Source organism: Rhea americana, unplaced genomic scaffold, assembly GCF_003343005.1.
Source record: "Rhea americana isolate MKP2758 unplaced genomic scaffold, rheAme1 scaffold_153, whole genome shotgun sequence".
Classification (NCBI taxonomy): Eukaryota; Metazoa; Chordata; class Aves; order Rheiformes; family Rheidae; genus Rhea; species Rhea americana.
In genome coordinates this window covers 638100-659379 of record NW_028185628.1, presented here as the reverse complement: position 1 = coordinate 659379, position 21280 = coordinate 638100, and the positions used below count along the sequence as shown (strand labels likewise).

Here is a 21280-nt window from a genome sequence, read left to right as displayed (position 1 = left end):
ATCCTGACATCGGTATTACCTGTCCACATCACTAAGACTGTTGTAACCCCTAGAGTCATCTAAAATTAAGTATGAGGAAGCTAGAGATATTCCCAAAGGTAAACCGCGAAGATTGTTACATTTATGGAGAAAAATCTAAGATTTGCAATCAAGATGTAAAAGATGCATTTCTTAAATCATAGCCTTTAGCCTCTAGCTGCCTGAAGTTCTTAAAGCTTTTCAGCCTGAGAGTTTTATGGATAATTGAAATCTCTTGTGAAAGGAGAGATTTCACTTGTGAGCTGGGGTGTACTTCATTTTTCTCTAAAATACCTCCTGCATGTAAAGATTATTTGGGTCAGACAACTTTTCTAACAGAATAATGAAGCTATTGATGGGCTGCCTGATGAGGACACCAAATGCTGCTCTAAAAGTGTTTCTCTCACTAAGATTGTTTCAGACTAAGTTCAATACAACTTTATCAACCAATAGAGTTCTTCCCTGTTTTTTTATATTTGTTCTACTAGTTACACTTTTTGGTTTATAACAAGTAAGCTGAGACCTCATTTTTAATGAGTTGAGTTTGATTATCATCACGGTTAGCATCTGTCTGCTATGATGTAATCTGTAGACTTGCTGGATGTTTTTCTAATTAACTCGTAATCTTTAGTAATATTGTAAGTCCTTAGATCAGGTCATTAACGCAGTGTCATTAAATTAGGAGTGGTTTAGAATACTTCTGTTTTCCTATTTGGAGTGTAAATATTAAGTAAATTAATTAAGCAGTGTTTTCTAGTGGCTAAAGATTGCCTTAGAATTCAGATGATCTAGGTTCTATTCCCAGGTTGTCAGAGATTTCTTGTGTGCCTCAGAAAAATCATTGACTACTTATCTTAAGTTAGAGATATAATCAGTTTTTAGAAGTTGCTTTGAAATCCTCAAGTTATAAGACAAAAAAAAATATTTTGGGGTTTGGTTTTGTTTTTACTCTATTAACATGAGACAAACTTAATTGAAAATTGTATGCACTTCAGACTTGCCTCATAAGCATGGAAAATATTTAAATTGCCAGTCTCAAAAGTAGTTTGGAAGAGTTCTTTTCCATTGTAGTAACCATACTAGATAACAATATCAGTCATATAATCAGTTGAAGCATTAGAGACTGCACTCTTCTGCAGATCAGTGAAATCATTCACTAAGTTTCTGTGATGAACGAGTCTTAACTCATCTTTATTTGAATATCTTTACAACCAAGGTATCATTTGCTTTGTCCTCTCAGGCATCAGGATCTTTGAAGTATTTTGGAACTTCCTTTCTTGTGGAATAATGTGAAATCATCTGAGGTATTCAGTCATAACATGAGCTACTCCTGCTCATTTAACCATGAGGATGATTACTGTGCTGCTTACTCTGACTCATAAATTGTGCATGCAAGTTCTTACTTGAAGTAGAAATGAAATGAGGTTGGGACAAGGAGGAGTATACATAGTTGTGGGAGATAAGTCTATTGGAAAAGTCTAGGGAGAAGTGAAGCATACATGGCATTATTTCTTTTAAGGATTCAGTTGGACTTTGTATGATTGATCATCATCACAGTTTTGGTCATACACTGGCACAAACTTACAAGAGAAGTGTGAGATTCTCTGTCTGTCATAGATTAAGATCAAGATTTGTTGTCTGTCTTAAAGTTATGCTTTTATCAAATACAAATTCTTGCATTAAATATTGGGGTAACTGGATGAGATTTTATGGCCTGTGATAGACAGGAAGCGTAGGAGGAGCAAGCTAGATACAGATTTAGTGGGCTCTCTCCTTTGAATGAATCTGTAGGAATCAGAACTGATCTAAAATGAATGAACTTCTGGCTTTGAGTCATGTGGTAGGAGTAGAAAATCACAGAATGAATATTTTCTTTCAATAGTGAACAAGGAACTTAAGTAAAATAACTAAAATGGCATTCGTAATGCTTTCCTCTGGGTTTTGCAGAACATTTGCAGAATGTTTTTACTTGAAGCTTACTTAACTATTTCTCTGTGGATGTTTGCTTCGCTTCAAGAAACACTACCCATATCCTTATAACATAGTTCGTATGTTCATATATGTATTACCTGTAATACGTAAATACATTTCTTTATAACAATACTTTTAGATGTCTGACCTAATGAAATAATAATCTCCACCAAGAGTGGAGATTTCAGATCTCCACATAACAGAGCTGGGAGCAGTGGCTGATAGGTAAGGTGGTAGTGCTGCTATTTGGAGGGGTCTCAACAGACTGCAGGAATTCTGTAAAGTTCAGTCAAGGGAAATGGCAAGTTCTGCACCTGGGGAGGAATAACCCTTTGCACTAGTATGGGTTGGGGGCTGACTGGCTGGAAAATACCTTTGCAGAAAAGGCTGTAGGGGTCCTGGTGGACAGCAAATCGAATGTGAACATTGATCAATGTACCCTTGCAGCTAAGGAGTCCAACAGTGTCCTGAGCTGCATGAGGAAGAGCATGGCCAACAGGTCAAGGAAGAGGTGAACCTTTTYCTCTGCTCACCCCTGGTGAGACACATCTGAAACACTGAGTTCAGTTCTGGGTTCCCCCAGTACAACAAAGACATGGATGTACTGGCTGAAGCCCAGTAAATGGCCTCAAAAGCAATTAAGAGACTGGAGTATCTGTTATATGAGGAGAGGCTGAGAGAGCTGGGACTGTTCAGCCTGGAGAAAGAGAAGACTTGGRATGGTGGTGATGATCTTACGAATATGTGTAAGTATCTCATGGGAGAGTGTGAACAAGATGGAGCTAGACTCTTCTCAGTGGTGCCAAAGGACAGGGCAAGAGACTGGGCATGAGACGCAGGACATTGAGTTTTTTTTTTCTTCTTTTTTTCTTTTTTCCTGTGAGCATGGTCAAATGCTGGAATGTGTTTGGAGTTGTGGAGTCCTTGGAGATGCTTGGACACTGACTGGACACGGTCCTGAACAACCTGCTCTAGCTACCCCTGCTTTGATGATCTCCAGGTGCCCCTTTCAAGCTCAACCATTCAGTGATTCTGTCAAATGAGAGTTTGGCACTCCTGAGTAATTAGCAATTTGTTCATCATCTGTTGAGTACAGTCACATTGACTTGAGCTAGGCACTTTTAGTGAGGTCCCACATGCTTAGAGTTAGCTGTGTCTTCTGCCATAGATAGCCCTGTGGAGAAGACATGTAATCAGTTCATATCCTGCATTTATGGTTAATACTTAGAGCATTTAAAGAAATATTAAATAGCTAATTTCCTCTTGAAGTTTCAAGTTGCAAATATCATTGCATAGAAAATGATGGTGAGCAGCTGGAAGTTAATGTGCCATAAACAAATTCTTACAAGTCTGTATAACAGAGTATACACATAATATTAATCTTGTAAGAGTGATATAATATGGTACAATACGTCTTTTAATTTCACTGAAGATTTTTTGCAAAATAGGCTTTGGTGACTTAAATTTCTAGAGTGTATGTTTCTATTGAAAGGTAGAGCTGGACACAWTTAGAATTAAAGCTTGAGAACAGAAGAAAAATAACATTTATAAAAGATAACTTTTCATTTTGAGTTTTTAACCAGTTTCTATTGGTACTTTTTATTTAGTTTCCTGGAGTACTATTCACTTAGTTTATCAGAAGGCAATTGAGGATTTTTCTCTGATTTTAAAAAGATGAAGTTATGGAGTATCTGGCTTTTACATAGTACTTTTTTACAAAAATCAGTATGTGTATATTCAGATTTTTTCAACTGTCTTTATGCTGTGTTCTAGAAATTACAACATGAAGAAAAATAAAGGGGGAGAGGGGAAGCTGCATATGAATATTWCCATCTCATTTGATTCCCTCTTCCTCAAGGAAGGGTGGTAGGTGTGACAAGAGCRTGAGCTGATAGTGCAACCCCAGCTCAGTTGCGGTTACAAGAGGTTTTACGATTGCAGTCCAAATCGTTTTCCACTGGGGGCAAGGCAACAGAGTTGTTGCTGCTCCCAGTTGAAGCAGAGAGTGCTACTTTGCTGTGCATGTGTAAATATATTAAAAAGTGTAGATAAACTAATCCTACCAAGAAAATACTTGACTCTAATCACTTGTTCTTCTTGAAACTGAAAATGCAGTTACAAGGCAGTGTTGCTTTTGGTGTGTTTCTATGCATTACAGACTTAAAGCGTGGAAGCAGGGTCCATAAGCTCTAAGTTCAAAAGGATTTCCATAGCTAGAATATAGGACAAACACCAAACATTTTCCGATCYATTGTACGGAATTGTTTTGTGTGCATGTTCTTGAAATCCAATGTCTCTTCTGCCAGGCAGTCTGCAATGATTTCTGTCTGTGGACTAAATTTTCGCTGTGAATTTGTAGGAAAAATAAGTATTATTGTTCTTGTGGTGTAGCTAGAGAGAGGYTGGAATATGTCACTTGCCCAAGATTTCACAGAGGTGTTAGATTGGGAATATCACCTTGATTTCCAGTTTGGGGCCTCCTTTGCTGAGAAGTTTTGCCTTCAATAAAATAGCAACAGCAAAGCAGCAACAAATTTTCCAAAACGTAAGGGCTTGAGAAAGGAGTTGCACATAGGACAATATGTAAAAGTAGTTTAATGTATTATACCTCTGAAAGTAAGGAAAATCCAATTGCTTTTATAGAACGATTTCCAACATTATACAGCAAGGGCTTTGCACACTCGGAATAGAAAGTGACGCTCGTTCTGTTTCTGCGTGAGCCAGATGGCGTTCAGCACGCCGCTCTGAGCCGTGCAGGAACGTACACGAGGTTTCCTTAAAGCAATCGGCCTTCCTTGCTTTCCCCAAATTAATCAGAATTGCAAACTTGCTCTCCATTTGTTATCCTTAGCAAAATAAGTTGGAAAGGCTTTTGTAAACAGGTCATCGTCTGGCTGCGTGTTCGGTCTGGATGCTCTCCGAACGCCAGGACCGCAGGCAACACGTGCCAGGAGAGTAAGTAGCCTGCTGAGAACCACTGCTGTCCTCATCCAGCTGCGTGGTCTCTCTATGAGGGACGGCGGAGAAACTCACCGTACTGCCCCGCTATGGGACAGGGGCTTTTTTTTAATAGATCAGAAAGAAACATGAAAATGTCGGCTTAATCAAGCGTTTAAGTTTTATTAATCAAGTCTAATTTTTATGAGAGCAAATAATCACTGAAGCTGGACAAATTTGCTCTAGATTGCATCAGAAACATAATTTTAATATTTAATGGCCTGCTGAATTTAAATGGAGAATTATCTTTATGAAACATGCTCTTCATAATTTGCCATTAAATGAGAAATGAACAAATCAACATAAATCTTACATAAAGGTTATTTAACTAAATGTTGGTACTATAAATATTTTAAATGCATTATGCACTAATTTAACAATCTCACAGTACAGTATATAAAGATATAAGTTAGGCAGGAAGCATTTCTCTTCTGCAACGTAATCGAATGTAATATTGCAATTGGCTATTTGTGGTGCTGCAGTTAAAGAGACTGTGCTGCAATTATAATCCCCTKCTTCAGAGGTTTATATATGGTATGATGGTACACATTAACTCCTTGCTAGAACTACCCAGCTGTTCTTATCCCAATGGCATAAAAAATTGCACTACAGAAYGAGACTGTTCTGGCTGGGTTTGGTCACTTGAAGACAAAACACTAAAACCCAAATCCTATTCTAGACATTTGCTGCCTAAAAAAGTTGATTTTTTTCTATTACAAACAATTTTTTTAATTTGCCACRCTATTTTATTTTTTAGTTTTGCCACACTTCAAATAAATTCTTGCAGTATCGTCAGTATCTAAAATAAAATTATAGTGCACTGCACATAGAGACTTTTTTTTTCCARTGAGAAACATTTTTTGTATTTGCATTGAGATTTACATGGCAAGAAGATTGATTTGACAGGCTGCAATGATTGTATAAGTAAGCAATATTTTGTAAACTGAGATCAGTGTAGTTTGTAGCTAAAAAAAAAATCTCGTAGTCCTGCAGTAGTTACATTCAGCTTTGGTTTGGTTTTATTTTGTTTTAGAATGCTTTAATTCGGAGTAATGACTTTAGAGTTGCATTGCAGTGTTGATAGATTTGTCAAAATGTATCACTACCGTATTTTTAAAAAATATATAAAATTTCAATAATGTGTATTATATACTTTATCAAATAACATACACAAAAGCCTCCTAATAAAAAGCTCCAAAGCTAATAATCAGCCCCAACTTTGGGCGGATTTTGTCACACCCACGAACTTAAAATTATTTGAATAAATATTGTTTTATATGAGAAAGGTAGTTGGCCTTCTAAAATCATAGAAGTAGCTGAAGACAATTCATACTCACAATGAAAATGAGGAATTATCTGTTTATACTGTTGACATACAKAGGAAGCTGTTTTATCATGAGATTTTGCCTCAGAATTCTAGCTGACAATTTTGTGAAAGTGTTACTTTCTCAAACTGGTAATAGTAAAATTTCTCTTGGTACTTAGCCAAGCAAAGAATATTTTTTTGTTCWGCTGAATTAAAAATCAAGCATTCTGAAGCCAGAAAAATCTGGTATTTTTCAAGAATGTACAGTACATACTGAAGCCTTTAGATGGAGACATACTTCAAATAAACACCTAATATTCAGTTCGTAGTACATTGTGTAAATCCAAGAAAGAGCTAAAATAATTGAGAACCAAATATTGAAAGAAATATAGTGAAAAATCCTACTACTTAGGTCATTTTTTGTTAAAAATGACTTAGTCTTAACTACATTAGCAACTGAATTTTGTGGGCATATAAAGCTGACAACAGGAAAGAGGTTACATGTTCTTGTATAATAAACTGTATTTACTGCCCATGCATGTTGCCAAGAAACGTATTATACTGCAAATAAAAATTCTGTTGTTGATATTACAGAACTACATGTAATCAGTAGCATGCATCAAAAAGCATCTGATAGCCATATTAAAGTCTCATTTCCTATTAAGAATCAGACTAAATTACAACATGAGCACTTCCCAGAATAAGCTAACAGAATGCATTCTGTAAGAAGAAATAATTGTATTTGAGTGCGTCTGTAAAAATCAGGAAGTATTTTAGCAGTAAAGTACTAATGCTTTTCTTTTTAGTCTGCTGTCTTCGTACTTCAATATATTTAACCTTACTGGCAAGCTTATCATGCTAATTATTATTACATCTAGTGGTTCAGTTATCTTGATGATTGCTGCAGATGAAATACTCCAAGGTCAAAATATTAATGGTATAAATCAGAATTGGCTGCAATCCACATAYACTACGCTACTAAATCGGAATCTGTTCATATGATTTTTATTTTTTCTATAAATACAATATTAAAAAGGTGGACAACATTTTAATTAAGTTGTATCTTGTGTATAGTTTCTCAGCAATTCTGTRAAAGAAGCAAGTGTCATATGGTGAAAATGACCACAAAAACACAGTTATAAGAGCCTTATTGATGACAGAAGTCTTTGCTTCATCTTGAACACTTAGAAATGAGCTGAAAATGCCTGAGTGGTTTTATGCATCCTTCTTAATGCACACACATTGCATAATTTTATATTACATTTACGCATAAACACTGTAAATTGAGTGACATGCAAACATATGGTGCAGTTTATGTCCAGACAAAACGAGTTAAATGAAATCCAAAGTCCTGAACAGTACAATTCTAACCACATTCTTTACATTTCTAATATGTATTTAAATCGGACCCAAATCTCATTCTCTCTTTTATTTCACTAAAGCTTCTGAATGTTAAAATCTTTATGTGAAAATACAAATATCTGCAGTGTTTGACATTGTAACATGTTATAGCAGAGAAAGTGTTTTGTTTTTCATTTGAAACCATCTATTTCTGAAGGACTAAATTCAGTAAAATATAAGCAAATCTGGAGGAACACTAATAATAGTTCATTATGTACTTTACAAAACTGAGCCATTAATAAAAATGTTAAAAATAAAAAAAATGTATACTAGTGTAGCAGTCAAACAGGCATATCTGCAGTGTAGTAGTGCCTCTCCCTTAATTTTTTATTTTGCCTATTAGTGCAAAACAGAAATTTGGTATGGTTAACATATGAAGGTGTGAAAGTATCTTCTGAGCAGGATAAGCCAAAGAAATTGCAACAGAAGATAATCATGAAGCRAGCTGGTGATTGCACATTATGTATCAGAAACAGCAGGCTGGTACTCAGTAAGAGAAAAGACACTTTTATCATGCTGTTAAATGCCAGTGTCTTGTTTTTGCATGGAATGTTTAGATTCAGGATGTATTTTAAAATCACATACAATCACGGAACTGGGATTTAAGATGCTGGTAAATAACTAGAATCCAACCATATTTTGCAGGTGTTGATGTTTGAAGTCAAAATGAATTATTTTCTCGAAAATGCTATCCTGTAATACGTAATTAATAAATAGCTAGTCACTACTAGATCATTTTTAGAATAAATACAAGTTGTCAGCTTGTTATCAGGAGTGCATTCTGGTCCACTGGTATTTGGTTTTCTCCATCATGCAAAGATGATGGTTATGCTGCTTCTGGTGATCTGATTTACCATTGCTACAGAGCAATCACTCCGGTAGTGTGTATGAATTGTACAATATTTATAGACAGAGTTCTTTTATCTTCAAAGAAGGTGGGATGGGTCAAGAACAGTGGCACTATGTACAAATTAGTGTAGGCTGTTTCTGATCAGTTAGTTTTTAATAGGACTATTTTACACAGAGAGGATGTTATTTTGCAACATTTGAACATCATCTGCTTACTGTTTGGCCATGAAGTAGCTGCCATGCCGTATTTGAGGCTGTCTACGTGTGTTTTTTGAAATGTCATCTGTATTAGCATTACATTCAAGGAACAGTACCAAGAATCAGGTTCTTTCAAGACCTTCTACCAGTATGCRGCATATAAGTCTGTGACAAGTGACATTACAGAAGGTCATGTCACTTCTAACTGCTTGCATTAGATCTTTCTGATTTCCCCAGTGCCCTTCCTTTGTTTGATTAATACTACTTGATTTCAGGCAAGGTATCGGAAGGCATAATTTAGAGTGAGTATTCTAGAGGCAATCTAAGATTTTTGCCATAGAACTTTTATTAAAATAACTCTAATGTTCCATTTTATCTTCATGTGCTTTTTCCTGTTCTCTCCCTTGCTCCCCCCTCCCTGCCTCCTTCCCTCCCTTTCCTCCTTTCTCCCTCCCTCCATTGAAAAGGTTTAATGTTGATGTAGAGATCTGAATAACTGTACTATCTATGTTGCTTCAAACCAAAACAGCACACATGTAGTTTATTTGAATAGCAGCAAGCCAGAACTACAGAAAAAAAATCCACTGTGGTCTTTTGTTGTTACAGTATTCTAAGTACAATGTTAAACTGAAATCTGTTGCTCAGRTTCACTGTACCCATCTTGCAAACCCTTGCTTTGTTCTTCTGCAAAACTAGATTGTACTTYGGTGGCTTCAGCATACCAGTTCTTCATAGAGTATATGATTATAAAGTACCTATTTTCCTTGTTTAACTTGTATAACAAAGTACTGAAGTAACTTGGTCTTGGTGGTTTAATCAATTGTATTATTGTATCATTAATGTCTGAACAATATATATTTTTTAACTCTTCCTTTTGAGTTTCAAGATGAGTGAAAGCATAGACTATATCRTTTATTCTAAAGAACAGTTTAAACCTCTTGGACATGGAAATACTACTATATTTTGTTTTGCTGCAATAATTGAATTCAGATTTCTTCTCCAGACAATTTGATACTCTAAAGCTTAATGAGATTGATGATATGTCTAACCTGGAACAAGAGCGTAGATTGGTAGCTTTTGAATTAAAAAAAATGGAATGGAGAAGTTGTAAATCGGGGCTCAGTCCTTGGCTTCAAGGGATTTCAAAGGACTTTCTGTGTCTTTGAACAAGTTAAAATTTTGCYGCTCTAAAAGCTTGTAAAGTATTTTGAAATCATTAGAAGAGGAAAAAAGTGCAAGTTAGAAGTATTATTATCCAGATAGTTTAGAATGGATGTTGTCGTGTAAGTGATTTCAGTGAGGTGCCATCATTTGCAACAGTTTTTAGAGGTTTCCGATTCATCTAATTGTCTCCATGCTAACTTTAGCACTAACGTGGGATAAGCACTCTGCTGCTCAATCCTGTCAAGACTAGGAATTTCTGGGTGTACATAGAAGAGATCTTTAAATGTCTGGGGGATACTAATGTGGAAAAGTAAGAAACCTGTTGAGTTTAGTTAGCGCCAGGTGTAGGCGTCAACTGATTCAGGTTTATACTTTGGGCTTTAGTCATGAAATGATGTAATTAGAGACTGGTGCATGCGAGGCAAAACTGATTTAAAAGGTTTCCATCTCTTTGCAGTCCTTAACAGCTTGTTTTCATTCTCTCTTCTCAGTTCACCCTTTCATCAGTAGAGCTCGTGTAAGTGTYTTTGGAGCTGTTCTGTAAACTGGGTCGCTGAAATGATCCGAGTTAAAAGTTTTAGGGTAGATTTAGGAAAAAATACCTTGATAATTCCAGTGATGTAGTTTATATCTCAGCTCCACAAACACTTGGAACTGCAAAATTAAGAAGACAGCTAGCTACAGCGAGAGGACAGGAGCAAGCAGTTGAAGACGAAGCAGGTGCATGGGGAAATGAAAATGTCTGTCTTTCTATAGAAAGGGAGCTAGAACACAGGTCCGATTCCTCCTACAGCCTCGGGAGGCTCACACCTGTGTTCCTTCCGTAAAGACCAGTATCAGGTCAGAGACCATTCTAGGTTGCGGAAGGTGTGGTCATACTCCTCTTGAAATTGTTCTATTTTGCAGGAATAAGTTCAGGATTAATTTTCATTGGTTGCTTGGGCCATTCTTCTTCCTTGTGCTGAGCTAGAGAATGTGCTTGCTTTTCACTGTGTTTCTTTGACTCTCAACTCCAGAACAGAGTAGCAAGTAAATAGTGTTGACTCCTCACTCTCCCAGTCCTTCAGTTCGTTAGAAGTGTATTAGTGTATTACTGAATTCAAAAAAAAAAAAAAAAAAGCATCTGAAACCAGATACTGACTTCAGTATTTCTTGCCCTATGCAGTTGATTTACACATACGCAGGGTGACCTATTTGCATGTTAAATCAAGTCTTAATGTACATGTTTAGAGTTGTCCGTGCGTGTGATCATGTAGCATGACTACTTATGATCTTCTTGATGGTTATCCAGCCCTGCCATTCCAAAGGCCAGATGCTTGAACTGATACTCAGCATTGTGTTATCTCCCTACTCGTTTCTTTCTTTCTTTCTTTCTTTCTTTCTTTTAAACTCTGAATTTGGCCCTTGGATAGTGTTAAAGTTCTTTAGTGCTTGCACATGGATTTGAATTTGATGGGAATATCTGTGCAGCTGTGTGTGGGGAGAAATTACAAAGTTATAATTTTAATGTGTTATTTTAAATGACAAGGTACACTAAAATGATACTGAATGGTGATTTGTACCTTTACCTATATAAAAAAAGGAAGTATTATTTCAATTGCTGGAAACTTATTCTAAAAAGTCAAAAAGTTAATGTGTTGCATCGAAGAGTTTATAGTTTCTTGACTATTTATATTTTATARCATGTAATATACATTTTTTTGCTAGGCATTCACAGAACATTGGGCTAGGTGGATCTTTGCTCAGTTTCATTATGGATGTTCTTGTATTTTAATAAAATAATAATAATATAGAGAGCCATATTCTTATCTAGTATAAAGAGGTACAACTTTATTTCAATTTCATTAACAGAGAAGTTTCCCCATAGGGTAGGCTGCAGGCTTTGATCACACTGTTATGAGAGGAATTTTTGAGTTTTAAGTCTGAATCTGCCACTGACCATCTTTTGAAAGTCATTTCCTCTCTGTAAAGTAGGTTTAGTAGTGGTTCATTCCATGCTTATGCTGTGATTAATAATTGTTAATACTTATAAAAAGAATCATGTATATATTTATGTATTTCAGAATGTTAGACTGAAATGGATTTGTTTAGATGAAAGAAATGCATTGATGCATACACGTAACTACAGTTAGCAGTGAATGTGCAGAAAGATGCACAGTTTGTATAAAATCACTATTAAGAAAATAGTGGAACGTATGGTACATATCACTGCAGATCATAAAGAGACAAGCTAGTATGAATTTATTCTTGGCATTGAATTCTTCAAAAATCTCTTGGTGAATATTGCAAATTCTATAAAAAAAAAAAAAAAAAAAAAAGTTGCATGTTTCTCCAGGTATCAGTAAATTTAAAGCAAGCATTTGTGTGTACTGTATACCCACCAGTACAGCTGACAAAAGATTCCTTTAGTTAAATCTATCATACTTTGGATTTTGAACTACCTTTTAAATACTTAAATTGTCAAGCAAGCATTTTTTTTTTACAGGCAACGTTTTCAGTATATAATTCCCTAATATAGGTCAATTAAAGCTGTAACACTTTCCTAAATTTGATTCTCTAGATCAAGTGTTTTTTCTAGTTGTACATTTTTCTTCTGTGCATTCATTTCAAATGTTAATAAAGTTTTCATCTACAAAAGGTTTACAATTGACAGAACAAAACTCTTCCTTTTTAAATCATGACAACTACTACTGTTTCTGTCTGCAGGTAGTGGAGGACATGCTAGAGGACGAGGAAGAAGAAGATGACAGAGATGACAAGGTAATTATCTTTCCTAGCACTTGGGTACCTGGGGATGGGAGAATTTAGACATGACACTGTTTTTACAGACAGTTAAAAAAGGAGTTGAAGTGTTTTAGTCCAGAAAATTGGACAGAGCTGTTTATCATCCTAACAATGCTACTGTGTGTTGCAGGAAAGGATAGAGGTCTATAAATCCTGCTACATCTTTTTTCCTTTTTTTTTTTCTTTTGCTTTTTTTTTTTTCCCCCCCTTGGTCCAGAGCTGGGTCAAGTATTTTTTCTGCCAGGAACAAAAATAATTCCACTTGTCTGGAGCTTGATAGCTCTTGTGAAGATAACTGCAGTGACAACTGTTTTTGAAGGACAAAAATTTGTCCTGTCTTGAGTATTACAGATAGGGCTGCACTTTAGGAGAAGAAAGGTGTAAAAATAGCAACTCCATACTGGTTAAAGATGGGATATTGACGTCTGTAATTTTCAAAGAATTACTTGGTAGAGGAATGGCTGAAATGTTTTGCACTCTGTATGACATTTAAATGATCACAATTCTCATAGACGTCCACTTGGTTTGGAGTTGGCATTGTGGCCCAGCAAGCCGGGAAACTGCTGCAGATCATTCAGCTATTTGAGAAAATGTGGTACAGTTTGGAGGCTGCTGGTTGGGTTGAGGATTGCAACCACAGTAAATAACAGCTCGTTTTCCATGTCTTATTGAGCCAAGCTATGGGAATGCTTGGATTGGTTGTCCCCCAGGGAGAGGGAAAGAACCAGAAAAAAGAAATTACAATGACCTTGCACCACTGAAGCAATGGCTAGCACTGGCAGGACAGCTTTCTGGTGAGACAAGTACAGTGAAGATAACCCTGTTGTTTCTGGCATTTTCTTAGCAGTAAGATGATATTTGTGAAAGAAAAGAGGGGGGAAAAAAAAAAGATAATTTTACAACAGTTCTGAATTAAAATACAGATGAGTTTGACCTTCACAGATGTTTCCCCACCTCTGTTGTAATAAAGCAATGATTTTTTTTTTTTGAGAGGAGAAAAACAGTGTATCTTAATTTATGCCCTTGACCTTTGTTTCTAGTTGAGATGTACAGTTATATACCTCTGTAAGAATTCATATGCTGGCAGCAGCATTTGAAATGTCAGAAAATTCACCATGATTAGTTAATCCCTGAATGATTATTTTTCTGTTAGCTAACACCTAAGATTTGAGAGATGATAAAAAAATGAGTATTTTCCTCATTCCATTACCAGTTCAAACATTTTACAACTGACAGAAAGATATTATGTGGAATTCTTCTATACATCACTTAAATCGTTAGCTACATCGTTTCAGAATCAGCAAACACTGTAGTAACAAAACCTCCTTTTACAAAACACGTATGTGATGGTTTTTAACACTAAATGATATGAACATACACTTCTGGCAATAAAATATATGATTTATTGCAAAGGTCAGTCATGTAGCTGTGGAGAGCTTGTATTTTAACTCAACATGCTGGCTTTGAATCATCATTTCTCTTCTGATAAACACTGATCTGCCATCCATTTATGGCCGTTTTCTCTTGCTTGTTCCTGCTTTATTATTAGAGCCTAGTGCAAGAGTATCATCCCAACGGTATGTGTATTCTTGGAAATGTTAATAACTATGATTAGTTCACAAACAACGCTTCACTGCTTGTAGTTTAAGCCAGCCTACTTAGTTACCGCTTAGTTGTCTTTGGAAATTGCTAAACAGACCCCATAAAAGGGAGAATGGGGATAGGGATGAAAAAATCCGTATTCTGTGGCTATTAAGAGATGCCCAGTAAAACATACCCCTTCAGAAGTAGCGCTCTGGGTTTTAATGTTCTGATCTAATATTTAGCTTTCTGAAATTGATGCCAGATTTCTAACATTTCTTTGGATATAGTTACCAAGGTTAAATAAAAGTGAATACTTAAGATTGCCGTATGTATTCAGTGAGGCTTTTTATTGAATATTTAAAAGCTATCTTTCTATGCAGAAGTTGTTTAGGTTGACTTTTATAAATTCAAAGCTATCTTCATTAATACAATTCATTTGAGTTCTCATAACTTAATATGCTGCCAAAAACCCCATTTGAATGGAAAGTAACTTTTTTTTTTAATAAAAATGTATGGGCTACCATGTACATTCAGTAGTCCGTGGAGTGGGCGTTGTATTGCTTTGAGCTAAATGGTAAAATCTAAGTGTATAATTAGGACTGCATGTTTTTCCTTAGAGTTCTGTTAGCGTGAGGTTTTTGGTGTTTCGGGGTTTTTTGATGCTCAGTCATCCTCTGTTAACCACTGCTGTTCTTTTTATATCTGTGCATCAAAATAGAAGGAGCACAGTTTCATATTATTTTAGTTCGTGTGTGTGTGTATTTCTAAAGCTTTGTGCAGAATGAAGCTTTGTGAGGAAAGAAATGCACATTTTGTAATACCAGCTGGCAGTGACCTCTGGCTTTTATTATTTCTCTGTTTTTTCATATGGTATAATAGAAAAGTCAGGTCAATGGGTCTTCTTATGTGATAAAAGTAAAAAGATTAATAAATGTGCCAAAGCCTCACTTTAATTGAAACTGAAGCATATGTTGCAAGTATGTAAAATATGTCCCAGATGTTTGACCATGGCTGGTGTCTTTGCTTGCCTTGATTACCGCAAGGCAGCTATTAGTCCTGTAACCTTTGGACTTAGCGGTAAATGGGGTGTTCCATGGCACAAAACTGGAGCACCTGTTTCCCATTCAGTAAAGACCCCTGGCAGGCTTTACCTAAGCCTACCCATATGTTTTCACTTAGCAGATTGTTGGGCGATTATGAAAAGTGTCTTTCTTTAGAGCCAGCTTAGATATTAGTCACTTACYCGCAGTGAAAGGGCAGCTCTTGGGCTACTTGATGAGGTCCGTGTGGGCGCGCGCTGATGGGGGCTTGGGGACGTGTGATGGAGGACTGTTTCTTGACATTCCCGAACTGCAGAGTTCAGAAGTAATAAACTGAGGATGATAAGTATTCAAACGTAGGTATTTAGTAARAGTAATACATTTTATCAATAGCAATCGGTATATTATTTGCTTCATCAAAACAGTCTGTGTTTTATTAACCTTTTTTTTTTTTAATGCCATGCTGTGATTAGGGTAGGTGGGACTGTAGATTTAAGGTCATAAGGATGTTTTTTTAGCTAGAGAATACGAACTTTCGTCTTCAATTGCAATATGACTAAAACTAAAATGGCAAGGATACTTCCTGTTATCTCAGTTGTCAGCTGGTGTTTAATAGTGGACTGCTGTTGTCTAATTTCATTTCTTTGTCATATTATGTCTTTAAGAACTGGAAAAAATGCTGTAGTTTGTTTGGTTCAGGCATTTCTCATAAATTTARTGCTAGTGTTTCAAAGAAATAGCATGAGATTGTGCATTCCGTATATTCTGTACTGCTTGCTAAACCTGTGCCAACCACAGATCTACAGTTTAATCTGCTTTCTCTCTCTTTTTTTGGCTCCCTTCCAAACTCTGGCTTATACAGGCCTTAGCAAATAAGGGTCAGTTAAATGACATGAAGTCAAGTTATCAACAAACTATCAAATGGATTTTTACAGTTAGGTAATAACAATGTAGTGGTCAATATGCATAAYGTATGCATATAATAAAGGTTTTTCTTCGTCATTTAAGAAATTTAGATATGCTTCCCACATAGCTTTATTCTTTGAACAAGTTCCAGATGAGATTTCAGATAAACACAAAGAATTCCAGCTCAGCATTTTGTGAGAAGCCCACAGCATGCTGCAGAATCAAGCCTGTGACTAATACTGCAGATTTAAGTGGTGGAAGACGCGCAGTACGGGCACTATGCTCTTTTAACTTCTTGTTAACAGTAACAATATTTTATTAATACAAAATATTAAAATAGCTTGCACCTTTGGCTACTCTGTCTAGGCTGTAATTATTTGAAAAATTCCTAGCAGATATCAGTCAGTTTTTTTTTCCAAGATAACTCAAAGATTTTATAATGTTATGTAGTCGAATTAAAATATATTTAAAAGTTTGTAATCATCTCTGCTGAGAGGTACTAGCTTTGTTTTCAAGCCAAGATACATTTGTAATTTGTCTCAGAAGCATGCCCTGCATTTTCTACCACGAATAGATCATGAGGAGAAAGAAAGATAACTCTGATACAGAATACAAAACCATGGAGTATTAAAGAGAAGATTGTAATCCTATTGTACTGGCAATTATTTTCTATAAAATAAATGCCTTATAGAAAATCAATAAAGTAGGGAGTGAGTGGAGGGAATAGAGGGGGAAAAAAAAACCAAAAATCAGAATTTAATGAAGAAWTTGAATGAAATTRAATTGAATTGAAATGARGAGTATCTGTACCTTAGATTCTACATGTGCATAGCACCTACATAATAGCTGTAAATGCAAACTCTAATAACAGCTTCCAGTTAAATTTGTAGCTGCATATAAAAATGCTGTCCTCCTTAAAAAAAAAAAAAAAAAAGAAAAGAAAAGTAAGTTAGACTATCTATATGTATGTATCAAACTAAACCTACAATAGAACAAGCTGCAAAAAATATGTAGCTGGAATGACAGAGAAACTTCTCAGTACAATTTGGCTAAATTTAATTATTTCTATTGGTCATCACTTGATCACTGTACTTTGGGCAATAGGGGACACAAGATTTATGTAGTAATCATAGCATAGATGATGGGGTATACTACTTCAGCCTGTAGACTGGAATAGCAACTGATGCTCTTTTCTGATCACTGGATCATCCTGATTCTCAGTCGTTGAGCTCATTTTCTTGGTGCTGGTTAGCTGGAATTTGCATGGACTGTGTGGGCCTATTGYCTAGGTGCTTGCATGAAAAAGCAGTTTTCATCCTGCCCGGTATCGGGGCATCGAATGTGCTTCATGACCAAATGGTGTACCTTTGCGGACAGCTAACTTGGAAAGCCTTCTGAGAAGTTTTGTTCTTAGTGAAGTCAGATTTCTTTACCTGGGTGCAGTTCTGAAATGTTATCAAAATTACTGGAGTTAAATCAAAATTAGTGAAATCAGAATCTCTGATAGTTATATCCAAAGTTTGGCACTCAAGGATATGTGTGTATGATAGTCTCTGGGGGGACTGTAGGTCTATAAACTGTTGAATGAATTATAGTCATTCATGTGTGTAATTTTTTTAACTGTGACTGATGTAGTAAAGGTAATATTCTTCATTTATTAAGTAATCCAAGTATAATTGAATAGATTATTTAATCAAATGAGGAGTATGTCTTAATTGTATTGGTTTTTTTGGAATGCAACATAATTTTGCCCTGCACTTTTCTCTCTCTTTAATGTTATTGATTAATATAACTAAACAGATTGGAGTTCTTTGAGACAATTAAAAGTGTTTTTTTTTTTAACCTAGCTGCTCAAAAAGTGAGTTTATAAAATGGAAGTGGTAAAAATACCTGTATGATCTTCTCTGACTAGGGAAAGAAATGATGAGTATTGAAGGAAAAGAGCAAGAACTTTTACTGCTGGGCTCTCTTGGAAACCTCTCTGTGTGTGCAGGCCATTTGGCTCCATAGTTCCAAAGGCATTCGGTTGCTACGTAGCTTTAAAAAAGCAGGAGGAATGGGCCACTTCTCATTCTCTATCAGAATTTTTAAACACACTTTCACACAGAGCCCTGAGACCTGAGTTCTGTTTTAGCTACTGCAAGAAACCTCTTTTGTGACTGTAAGCAAGACAGGCATTTACCGATACTTGAGTATTTGTCAGACACCTGAATATCTCTTTAAGTTTTATTTATTTATTTATTTATTTATTTATATACTTCTCTCTTCCGCCTTTCAAAGAGCAGTCCGTAATACCTGCATTAGATGCTTTTTGAACTTGCTATCCAGGAACCTCTAGAAAAAACAGGGCAATCCAAAGTCCACGTTACAGAACAATTCTTCTTCCAAGTCCTACCAAARGCAGAGGCATGGTAAGGCACAATTTTGGAAACCTTATAGAAGAATTGAGATAGTTTGTCATATGGCAGCATAAGGATGAGTGCTGGATGGACTCAGTCCCTGGTAGAGAGACATGCAAGTGATATAGTCCATGTGAATGAAATGTTGGCAGAAGGTAACGCTAAGTGAGAATACAAAGTCTTATGGCATGCACAGCAACATGGATCTATTCAAAATGGGAGGCAGATCATGGTCTGCTTTCTCAGTTGAGGTTTGCTGCTGAGGCTCACAGCTCAGCMCAACTGAGTACCTACCCTTTGAGCTGGGTATGTGACTTCCACTTCACTGAAATATTTGTTTAAAAAAAAAAAAAAAAAAGTTGTGATTTGAACTACAGAAATTTGGCAGTTGATCRGGCATTTGTGTGCTTTATGCGGTTGCCATTAATAAGACATGAGAATATAGAAAAACAAATTGCAGGAGTTTGCAAACAATGTGTATATATTCTGTGCTRTTTGAAGTACAGATATGTCAGTAGAAGATTTCATACTGTTTACTATAAATGTTGATTTGGGAATCTGTTTTACATCCAGTAAAGAGGTTGCTGGATAGATCATCCAGCCAAAATACAATCCTGACTGAATGAAACTGGCCCATGCCAAAGAATTTAAGTACAAAATTCCCTCTAGATAAATGCGGAATGGAATTACAAACCTGGTTTTGTGCAGCAGCAAGCGCAAGGACAGAACTCAGCATAACAGAAAGCAGAGGCTGCGGCTACTGAGCCTTCGTCAGCTAGCAGCCGGAGAAGCAAGTTTGGCATCAGTGAAACTTATGGRCAAGTGCTGCGTATAATTAGCTTCATTTTATTTCCTTTTCATTTTATAGGTAAGAGTTTTATACATCTACTGGTAAGCACCATAGAAGCTTCAGAGGTGTGACAGTTTACCATGGTAGTTTTATCCCCTGAATAMATTTCCTTCAGAAAGCCTCAAATATGCTTCTGTTCTGGCAGGGTGACTCGTTCCACCCCTCCCAGCAGAAGCTCTAGGACATGCAGCTCCTAATTCACAGATACTTTTAGATTCCTAGAGACTTTCCAGCAGGAATTTTGTTTCCAGGTGTTCCCCCAGCACTGCCCTAGGAGCCAATTCGTTAAGCATGGGAACTTCCAATTGAAACAGTTCTGTACATTTCTAAGCATAAGTGCAGGGAAGAATATATTGCTTTTCAATATGGAAAAAATATTTTTGTGAGTMTCTACCTCCTCTGCAGTGGTTAGCAGAGACCGGAGAATAACCAGACAGACAGGTGACACGCAGAACTCGTGTCGTCTGCAGGCGTCCGCGCAGAGCTGACCCGACCTCTGGCGTACCCTGAAGTCGTGGGCTGTGCCGCCTCTGTGACGCTTTTCGTGTAGCTTTGGTGTACAGTTTAGATATACTTGAAATTAGAACTTGTGACAAATGGAAAAACAATACAGTAGTTTTAGCACTCTGGCTTAGTATGAAATGTGACATAAGGATTGGGGTGGTATCTGTATTATCTGCCTGAGCAGTAAATGCGTGTTTGGCTTGTTTGGGAACAGACGAGGTAATGCGATAGGTTAACATACAGCTGTAGCAGTCAGATAATGTAATGTTTTTATTGATTGTCTGACTGAGTAACTACGCTGGGTGTTAGGTTTGCTTGTCACAGTGCTTAGTGCCTGGGGTAGTTGAGCCAAGTTACTTTTCCACGGAGTTGACCTCAAAGTCCCACAGTCTTTCAATCAAACTCCTCGGATTTCATGCACGGGCAATTCCTTTCCTTTTCTAATAGGCTGTATTAAAGAGAATGTGTCACCTTTTGCACCACGTAATAGTAAATCAGATCAGAATTCATGCACAATTATGTCAGTGGAAATCTAATATTACAGGCTTGCTTATCTCAAGATAGCACATGGAGAAGTCAACTTGCACAGCTGACAGATTTACTTGATTCTATAGATAAGTTATTTGTAAGCAATTGAGCTGAAGAATGAATATGGATTATTTTCATACATTTCTAAAACCATATGAGAGGGAGAAATTTATTAAATATTTAAGTATTGTTTCCTTCCTTTCTCCTGTTTTCCTTCTCTGCCCCCATCTTTTTTATTTGTGTTAGTTTGCTCAAGTCTTGGAAGTAATAAAGTCTAGGACGTGGAGAACGTATTTTATGTTATCAAACTACTAACTATTACATTCTGTTTTTCTTCAATAGTGTAAAAAAGTGAAAATATCATTGCTAATAGGAAACATTCTTGTAATCAGAAATAGTAGCTTAAAATCAATTGGTCAACAAATAGGCTTTTTTGGTGTTTTACACTAAAAAAAACTTTGCAATTGCGTCTACCTTTGGTGTATGTGACGGTGTTTCGTTATCCCTTTAATTCATTAACTGTGGCATTAACTGTGATTTAAAGTTAAGCACAGAAAAGTTATTTTTTGGCCCTTAATTATTGTTTGATCAAAATGTTAAACACCAGTAACTGCAGGGGGGAAAGTGGATATTATTCCTATGCAATACATTCTCTTCTGCTAATTAGACGGTTAATTGATGGTTGGACTGTTTAAATTTAGAGTGGAATTTGAAATTTGTGTGTCTGTGTACACTAAAGCATCTTCTTGTCTATTTTGTGAAGTCCCAGGGCTGCTTTCCT

General features: G+C 36.2%; 1 protein-coding gene across 1 annotated transcript in view; it reads left to right on the top strand.

Moving 5' to 3' along the window:
• Positions 1-21280, top strand: part of MCTP1 (multiple C2 and transmembrane domain containing 1) — a gene marked incomplete at its 5' end in the record, with an annotated part of 265870 nt that overhangs the window by 215579 nt on the left and 29011 nt on the right. The window contains one exon of the mRNA XM_085299758.1: positions 12611-12664. Coding sequence (XP_085155884.1) covers positions 12611-12664 — 54 coding nt within the window. The remainder of the gene's footprint in view (positions 1-12610; positions 12665-21280) is intronic.